Source organism: Monoraphidium neglectum, assembly GCF_000611645.1.
Source record: "Monoraphidium neglectum strain SAG 48.87 unplaced genomic scaffold scaffold00044, whole genome shotgun sequence".
NCBI lineage: Eukaryota > Viridiplantae > Chlorophyta > Chlorophyceae > Sphaeropleales > Selenastraceae > Monoraphidium > Monoraphidium neglectum.
Window position 1 is genome coordinate 1 of NW_014013584.1, and position 7,881 is coordinate 7,881.

Here is a 7,881-nt window from a genome sequence, read left to right on the forward strand (position 1 = left end):
ACCCCGCCCCGCCGCGCCCCGGCCTGCGCAGCGAAGCTACGCGCTTTGCCGAGCCGTGTCGATTTGGGCCTCCGTTTCGTCGGCCACCTTCTGCTTGGCCTTGATGTCATCGGCCAACACCTTGGACGCCTGAGGGGTGGGGTGTTTGGGGGCGGAGACAAGAGCAGCATCTCGGGGCTCAGCACGTGGATGAGTGAAACCCTTGGAAAGGTGTGCCCTTGACTGGGCCGCACTTGTGGCTTGCGGCTATGTTCATGGCGTGTTGTGTCCAGAAAGGGACGGCATGCCGCAATGTGCTCCCACAATTTAGGCGTCCATGCTGCAGCCTCATGATGGCCTGACATCTGACCCGTTGACCCCATTGCACGTTTTTGGCGCATGGCTGTGACCACCCCTCCAACTGCTGCAGCCGTCCGTTGACCGACCTGCAGCACGTTGACCGCGGCCTCGTCCTCCAGTATGTTGCCGCTGCTGCTGCTCAGCACGCGCAGGATCTCGTCTTCGGTCTCCTTGAGGCGCCGCTTGTTGGCGGCACCCTGTGGCGGTTCGTCCCATGGCACAACCCGGACAGGGATGTTCAGCGTAGATCTAATTCTGTCTGTTTTTTCTTGCATTCTGATGGTGTTCTGATGGGAATCAGCGGCCTTGCAGGTGCCCTGGAGGGGCCTTCTGGTCCCTTTTTGGCAGTGACGGGTACTAAAACCTGCACAGCACGGTGCAGATAATGATGCGTGCCCACCGCGAGGATGAGCCTGTTCTTCTCCTCCTCGAGATCTGGGCGCTCGGCCGCTACCAGGACCTGCATGGTGGGCAGCGCTTTGTCATTTGGTTGCATCAAGCGGTAGATCCTGGGTACTGCAGTGCTGTCTCTTTGACATCAATTCGATGGATCACTGCGTCTCTTGGCAAACATCATGCCTCCCCACAATGGCGCAGCTTGCCAGGAAGGAGCGCAATTCTGGCCTGGACTGTGGTCAGCTTTTCAATTTGACCAGCGTTCACCTGCAGCAGCTGGTCCTCCAGGCCCTCAGGGGTGGTGGAAAAGTTGAGCAGGGACACCTGTAGGGTGCAGGCGCAGGCACGCCCCCAAAAGCCGGCGGCCGATGGAGCGGCAGGGGATGATTGGATAATGATGGAGGCGGCCGCCCCTTGCCGGCTGAGCGTCAAACGACATCACCTTTACGCAGCGCAAGTCTCGACGTCCAAACCAAACCAAAGGACGTAACATGTGCAGTCAAAGTATTGTCGATGGAGCAAAATGCATGCATGCGTTTCCACACTGCGTACCTTTGTGCAGACCTCCGGTGCGTAGTGGGGGTTGCGAAGTTTAGTGGTGATGTACAGCCTGCAGGGGAAGGGAGGGGGGGAGGGCAAACATCATAGAACGATCACCAAGACCTTTGTAGAAATACAACCCGCAAAAAAATCAGGCAGGATAGCCAGGCGTGGTGTGAGGAGATGGTTGTGAAGTCACAATCAGCGGGGCGAGGACGGGGTAGGGAAATCTGCAACAGGAGGGTGCACCTGCCTTGCTGCCATGGGGCCAGCGGGGGTTGAGTGCCGCAAAGGCGCCTGCCCGCCAACACGGGACCATCCGTCTCACCAGCCCCCTCGCAGTGCGCATGCTGGCTTGTGCCCGGCCGCACGCCAGTGCTAGCCGTCCCTTATTCTGGGCCTCCTCATTCCCGACCAGGACGGCCGGCCGGCAGCGCCCCAGTTTCAGACGCCCGCGCATCCATGCACAGGCGCTGCTCGGCCTCACTTGAACTGCTCGCTGTACTCCACGACGGCGTCGCCCAGCTTGATGCAGGCCGTGCCGCCCTGCTTGAACACCGCGCGCGTCAGCAGCGGCTCCAGCGATGCGTCCAGAGATTCCCCGACGTTCTCCAGGAGCACGGGCTTGCCTGGGGTGGGGTGGCGTTGAGGGCGCAGAAAGGATACATAGTGTGCAAGCGCAGCAAACGAGACCACAGTGGTATCTGTGCTGTCATATCAAGTACATGCATGCCACCGTAAGCAGCAACACGGCTTTGCCAGGATTATGGGCGCAGTGCAACAAGTGCTTCCTTGCAGCGCCTACCCCCCTCTACGCAATGCAGCAGCAGCAGACAAGGCAGCAAGCGCTGCAAAGCGGTGCCTGCTGCCGCGGTCTGCCGGGGCGGCGCGCACCGAATTGGATGGCATTCTCCAGGGTGCGCAGGAAGCTGGGGTCGCTCTGCTTCACTGCCAGAAGCCCGGCCTGCTTCTCCAGCGCCCTGATCCATTTGTTCGCCAGACCCTGCATGTGTGTGTGTGTGTGTGTGTACGCATGTACGCGTGTGTGTGTGAGTGTCGTGCGTGTGCAGCCTGCATTGGCAACGCACGGACAGCCTCTTCAGAGTTGCACTTGATGTCGGCACCAACCAAGGGAATGCTTGCGAGGGCAGGGCCTTGCCTGTGGGTCAATGGCAAGCGGCCAGCGGCGCCCCTGGTCTATCGCGATGGCGTTGTCCGCCGACAGGTCGTCCTGCAAGCAGAGCAGGTTCAGCGAGCGTGCCATCGTCCAAGGTTATGTGTCGTCCAATGTTGCGCATCAGCCCAGGACAGCCCCGTCAAGCAGGCGACCTTGAAAGCCATGACCAGCAGCCCAGCCACCGCAACGCCCCGCGCGCTCTACCTCGCCTCCTGCAAAGGGACCGTAGCACGCCCGCTGCGGGTCCCCTTTGACCATCAGGCGCATCGTACACCACAATTCTGCCTGATCCATCACCTTTGGCAGGCCACAGATGTTCCAATGTCGGATCTTGACTGGGTCCCCCAGCGCGGTCGACAGCCGGAAGCCCTCGTGGCACGGGATCTTGGCCGCGGTGCAGCACGCCGCCCAGGAGCGCAGCGCCTCGGACCTGTCGCAGGGGGGGGGGGGGTGGCGCTCAATCAAGGACGGCGCAGGAGGGCAGTAGGCGGTCCCAATCCGCGCCAATATTTCAGGGTTCACGGAGCTGAGGTGAAATCCACGGCAATGCCCAATCAACCAACAGGTTTGTTGGAATTTGAATCAACGATCGATTCAACACTGCTACCGACAACCCAACAACCTGTAGCCCTGGGTGAAGGGCCCGAGGTAGGCGATCTGAGCTGCGGCGAGCAGCACGTCCCCTGTGAGCGCCACGTACTGCCGCCCCAGCGCCGCCGCCGCGTCGCGCCAGCGCGTCTTCTCACTCCCCAGCCCTGGTCATCACGAACCGCGGATGAACAAAGAGGGGATGGCGGGAGGGGTGAGGACGGGGGGGTTCAACTGACACGCATGCAGTGTTCTTCTTGCACTTTACACAACGGCAACACCGCCACTGCACTTGCTCTCAACCCAGGATTCATTGCGCTTCTCCTGGCGCGCGCAGCTGGCTTGCTTGGCAGACGAGGAGGCGGGGCCGCCCACCCGATATGAGCTTCTGCGCCCTGTCCAGTTTGACCTTGCAGAGCTCGACCTCCCGCTCCAGCGACTCCTTGCGCGCAGTCTTCTCCTGCACTCCGTCAAGAGGGTCAATTAGGCGCGGCGTGGGGCCCGGGTGCAGAAATCAGACAGTGGCATGCCAGGCAGCGGGTTGCAGCGCCAACTATTGCAGTGGAGGACGCCCCATCTCTCCCTGGACAGACCTCCTGCTCCACTCTCAACAGCCGTGCCTTCACCCATGAAATAGGGGCCCCGAGCCTGGACCACTTGATGCCAAAGAAGGCATACATATCTTCATGCCACCAACTATTCCCTGCAGCCCCCCCAGCGTCGCGCCCACTCTGAGGTCTCTGTCCAGCGCCGCCAGCTGGTCCATCACTTTCTTCAGCTCCGCCTGCTTCAAGGCCAGCGCTGACATCACCTGGGGGCGGCAGGGCATCCATCACAGGGTGAGAGGCCTGTTAATTTGGTGCAAAGATTGGTTGGTTTGCAGGCCAGAATCTGAGTGACAAGCTCCTCTGTCACAACATCCATTGTTAGAGCATTTTTTTCCCGCAGCCGCTGGCACAAGTGAGCGTCGGGTGTGGGCTGACATGCGCACAAATGCACGCCTCACGCACTGCCTTGTATAGGTGGGTGAGCAACTCACTGTGGCAAGCTGCGCCTCTGCCTCGGCCAGGGCCGCCCGTTTGGGGGCAACAACCTTGGCCACCCTGGTGCCGCCAGAGAGCGACAGCAGAAATGAAGATGTTGTTATGTGGTCAATCAAGCGCAAAAAAAAGTCACAGAAGGCCTGACTGCAGGGCCTGGGATTGAGCGTGCTCGCGCAGAGCGGCAGGCATTGCACCCAAACCTATTGAACGCAAGCGTGCCGCCCCCCAGGACGTCCCCACCTGTCATACAACTCGATGGCGCGCACCCAGCAGCACAGCCCGTACGCCGCTTGAGACGCCTGCGCCAAACAGCGCCACGTAGCGGGGCGCCACGGCGGGCGGCGGCGCGTCAGCTCGCATATTCTGCATGCTGGTGGCCCTGCGCCAGCCTTCTTCAGGTGCACTAGCTAGGTGCGCGTCCACATACCCCGACCCCGTTCTTCTGGCCGACCCTGTCCGTTTCCCATCACCATCACACCGCTCACCAACCCCGACCCTGCACCTGCCGGATCTTGCCTGGCGCCGGCCCCAACCTCCCCCAGCCCCGAACGCACCCCGAGATCCTCCAGCAACAATCGACCCCCCCCAAGCAGCGACTGTTCACCTGCTGGATCTTGTCAGGCGTGAAATCGGGATTTGCCACGTACGCCTGGATCTTCTTAACCACCCCCGGGTCAATGTGGTCCTTGTCGTAGCGCTTGAGGCCGCCAAGGAAGTCGTCCTCCATGAGCTGCCACGGGGCGGTTTCGGAAGCAGGTTTTGGGGTCGGTTAGTGGGTTGCCGACGGGGCAAGACGCGCAGGAGCAGAGGGACGGAGCGGCGCGGCGAGGGGTTCGAGCCATCAGCTGCTGGAATCAGGCGCAAGCACGCCACCATGCGCGCCCAGCTGCCCCCCTTGCACGGCAACGGAGTGGATGCGTCCCCCTTACACATGTCCATTGACAGGCCGCCCACCATCTTCTTTGACGCCTCCCAATAGTTGTCCACCATCTGGCCGGTGTTGGTGTCCTTGAGCCGCACGGGCTTCACGCCCTTCAGGATGCACACGGCCTCAAGCACCAGCTTCACGCCTGGGTGGACGTGTGCATAAGGGAGGGTGAGCTGTGAACTTCGAACGTGTTGCAAAAGGGGGGATGTGAAACGTCTGTTTCAAGAGCACAAAATGCAATTGAAAGTAGTGCTGACAGCAGGCAGGTGCAGGAGCTTCTGGAAAATTTTGAGGGGGGGAACTTCTGTTTGCCGCCACCCCGTGCGCTTCCAGGCAACGCCCTCACCAGATGGCGGGCTCTTCATGCCCTTCACCTCGGTGATGTCATTCTTTGTCAGCGTGTCCAGCGCACGCAGGGCCGCTTCGAGCGCGGGCAATGCCTGGCCACACAAGGAATCCATCGTGGGCGGGGCGTGCCGGCTGAGAGCCCAGCTCCGGCGCGCAAGACACCACCACCAAATTGCAGCGCGGGCGCAGTTTGAGGCCTGCTTGTGCGCGAGGTGAGCAGCTCCGCAGCGGACGCCCAAAAGCAAGCCCCGCGAGGGCAGGGGCCCCGCGCTTACCTCCGCCAGGTCAGCCTCGCACTCGTCCTTGATGGCCTTGACCTTCGCCGCCTCCCCGGCCGCCGCCGCCTCCTCCCGCTGCACCACCTCCTTCACTTTGTCGGCCTCCGCGCTGCGCTCGGCAATTTCTGCCATCGCGGCGGCCGTCTCGCGGCCGCTCTCCTCGAGCTGCGGCTGGAGGGCCGTGAGCTCCGCCTGCGGGTGACAGGGCATGGGCAGAGGAGGACGGAGGTCATGATTCGGCACTTTCTGTGCTGTTTTGTGCTGTTTTGTGCTTTGTTGTGCCGCGCTGTGCTGTGCTGTGCTGTGCTGTGCTGTGCTGTGCTGTGCTGCACGGTGCTGTGGTCCGCTGTGCTGTGTGCCTTCTCATGTGTTTGTCAGAGGCTGATGCCATCCTGACGATTGCATGAGCACGATGCCAGCTAAGACATCTGGGCGTGCGTGAAGCATTTTGGACACTGGTCACTACTCTGGCGTGGAAGGGGTGGGTAGTCAGTCACCGCGCGCAGCCCCTGGGGAAGCGGCCTCACCTGCATGCCTGCAACGGACTCTTCAGTGGTCGCGAGCTTCTCCAGCCCCACCTCATAGCGGCGCTTGGCAGACATCACCTACGTGCACATCCAAGGTTTGCGCATGTCATCACATCCACGTCGAGGCCTCGCTTAGCACTGCTACAGGCAGCGAAGCCCTTCGGAAGGGTGGGGGCGGCGCTGGGACTGTGCGGCATCGCAGTAAGATGAGGAGCCACAGGCCTAAAGCGGGCTGCGGGCAGCAGTAATCGAGAAATCTGGGGTGACTACGGCTGTACCTCATCTTGGCGCTTGCCCAACAGCTTCTTGTAGCTTCCCAGAAGCTCCAGGTAGCTGCGAAGGAAATCACAGAGGAGAACGATGCTGCGTCACTTTTAGCGCAAACAACTAGACCTGCCTGCCTCAGACACACACCCGCCCAGCCTACCGCCATGTGCGATTCAAAGGGTTTATCCAGGAAGCGGCAGCGCCGCACCTCTTCAAACACGCCCCCCTGCATCCTCAGGAATCCCCTCACCCCCAACCGCACGCCCCAGCAGCCTTCTCGCTCTCCGCGATCCCAGCAAAGCAGCGTGCCGGAGCCTGTCGACAGCCACCACCCCCAACCCCCGGCCGAAACCCGAGCAGCAAGCCCGCAGCGCGAACCTGGTGGGCGTGACGTAGTAGTGGCGCCGCTGCTCTGCCAGGAAGCGCCCCGCCAGCGCCTGCACGTCCTCGTGGAAAGCCACCACCACGCCGGGCAGCGCCCGCACTACCGCGTCGTCCACGCCGACAAGGCCTTGGGCACGCAAGGGGCGGAATGTAATTCGGCAGTCAAGGCATAGTCTGCCATATGGGCATTGCCCATTTGATGGTCAGACGCAGTCTGTAAGTTTGCATGCGCGTTTGTGCCTTCCACTGAGTTGAAGGTGCGTGTGAGGAAATGTGAGGCCGGTGTCTTCGTGTGTCTTGGGAGTTCAGGTGCGAGCCATTTGAGCCCCTGCACCGCCCCTCACCGGCGAGCGAGTTGGTGGCGACGGAGTGCAGGGCATCACGCGGCCAAGCGGTGAACCAGTCGATTGTGGTGCAGTTGACCAGGGACGGGAACCTGAGGACGTGAAGAGGGGAGTACCGTATAGCAGAAGGATGATGTGGGGAGTCTGTCAGCAGGGATGCAGGCCCAAATTGGACGGCGCTACAACCATGCTGCTGATGCGAAGCGCATGCCAAGCACAGGCCTGCACGTGCAGGATGCAGCCGGCACGTCGCAGGTGCGTTGGCTGCCCGCCCCTGCAAATTCGTGCACCGCCATTGCACGGGGTCACCTGCGCAGGCGCTCCCTGAAGGCGTCGCCGACTGGGGAGAAGCTCAGAACGATGTGGAGGTTGCGGCGCACCTGTAGGGGGCCGGGGGTTGTTGAGGGCCCCCAAGCGCATGGCTTGTCGGCATCGCTTTGACGCCGCGCCGTCGCAGACAGGAGGGCTATCTCTACCGCAGTGCAAACGAATGTTCTGGACTGGCCCGCAATCAGGTCTTCTCTCGAAATCAAGACACGCAACAAGGCAGACTCTTGGAAAAGAGTCCAGTTGGTACCTGATCCGATCCACACAAACGTACCCACCAAGCCCTGTCCCAGGGCGCCACCAAGGACCTTGAAAGCTTGGACGTTGCGACCGTCCTGTCCCAAGTTGTCCCTCCCCTCCCCTAAAACCTGAACCCTCCCCACCCCTCCCCTTCC

General features: G+C 61.7%; 1 protein-coding gene across 1 annotated transcript in view; it reads right to left on the bottom strand.

The window, feature by feature from the left end:
- Positions 1-36: 36 nt before the first annotated feature.
- Positions 37-7,881, bottom strand: part of MNEG_0531 (Dynein heavy chain 17, axonemal) — a gene marked incomplete at both ends in the record, with an annotated part of 10,586 nt that continues 2,741 nt past the window's right edge. Inside the window, 22 exons of the mRNA XM_014050980.1 lie at positions 37-129; positions 426-536; positions 740-799; positions 1,003-1,059; positions 1,288-1,345; positions 1,763-1,904; positions 2,170-2,278; positions 2,750-2,882; positions 3,075-3,207; positions 3,416-3,500; positions 3,771-3,851; positions 4,080-4,143; positions 4,324-4,382; positions 4,688-4,813; positions 5,038-5,153; positions 5,358-5,451; positions 5,635-5,829; positions 6,165-6,242; positions 6,443-6,497; positions 6,810-6,942; positions 7,160-7,251; positions 7,469-7,539. Coding sequence (XP_013906434.1) covers positions 37-129; positions 426-536; positions 740-799; positions 1,003-1,059; positions 1,288-1,345; positions 1,763-1,904; positions 2,170-2,278; positions 2,750-2,882; positions 3,075-3,207; positions 3,416-3,500; positions 3,771-3,851; positions 4,080-4,143; positions 4,324-4,382; positions 4,688-4,813; positions 5,038-5,153; positions 5,358-5,451; positions 5,635-5,829; positions 6,165-6,242; positions 6,443-6,497; positions 6,810-6,942; positions 7,160-7,251; positions 7,469-7,539 — 2,145 coding nt within the window. The remainder of the gene's footprint in view (positions 130-425; positions 537-739; positions 800-1,002; positions 1,060-1,287; positions 1,346-1,762; positions 1,905-2,169; positions 2,279-2,749; positions 2,883-3,074; positions 3,208-3,415; positions 3,501-3,770; positions 3,852-4,079; positions 4,144-4,323; positions 4,383-4,687; positions 4,814-5,037; positions 5,154-5,357; positions 5,452-5,634; positions 5,830-6,164; positions 6,243-6,442; positions 6,498-6,809; positions 6,943-7,159; positions 7,252-7,468; positions 7,540-7,881) is intronic.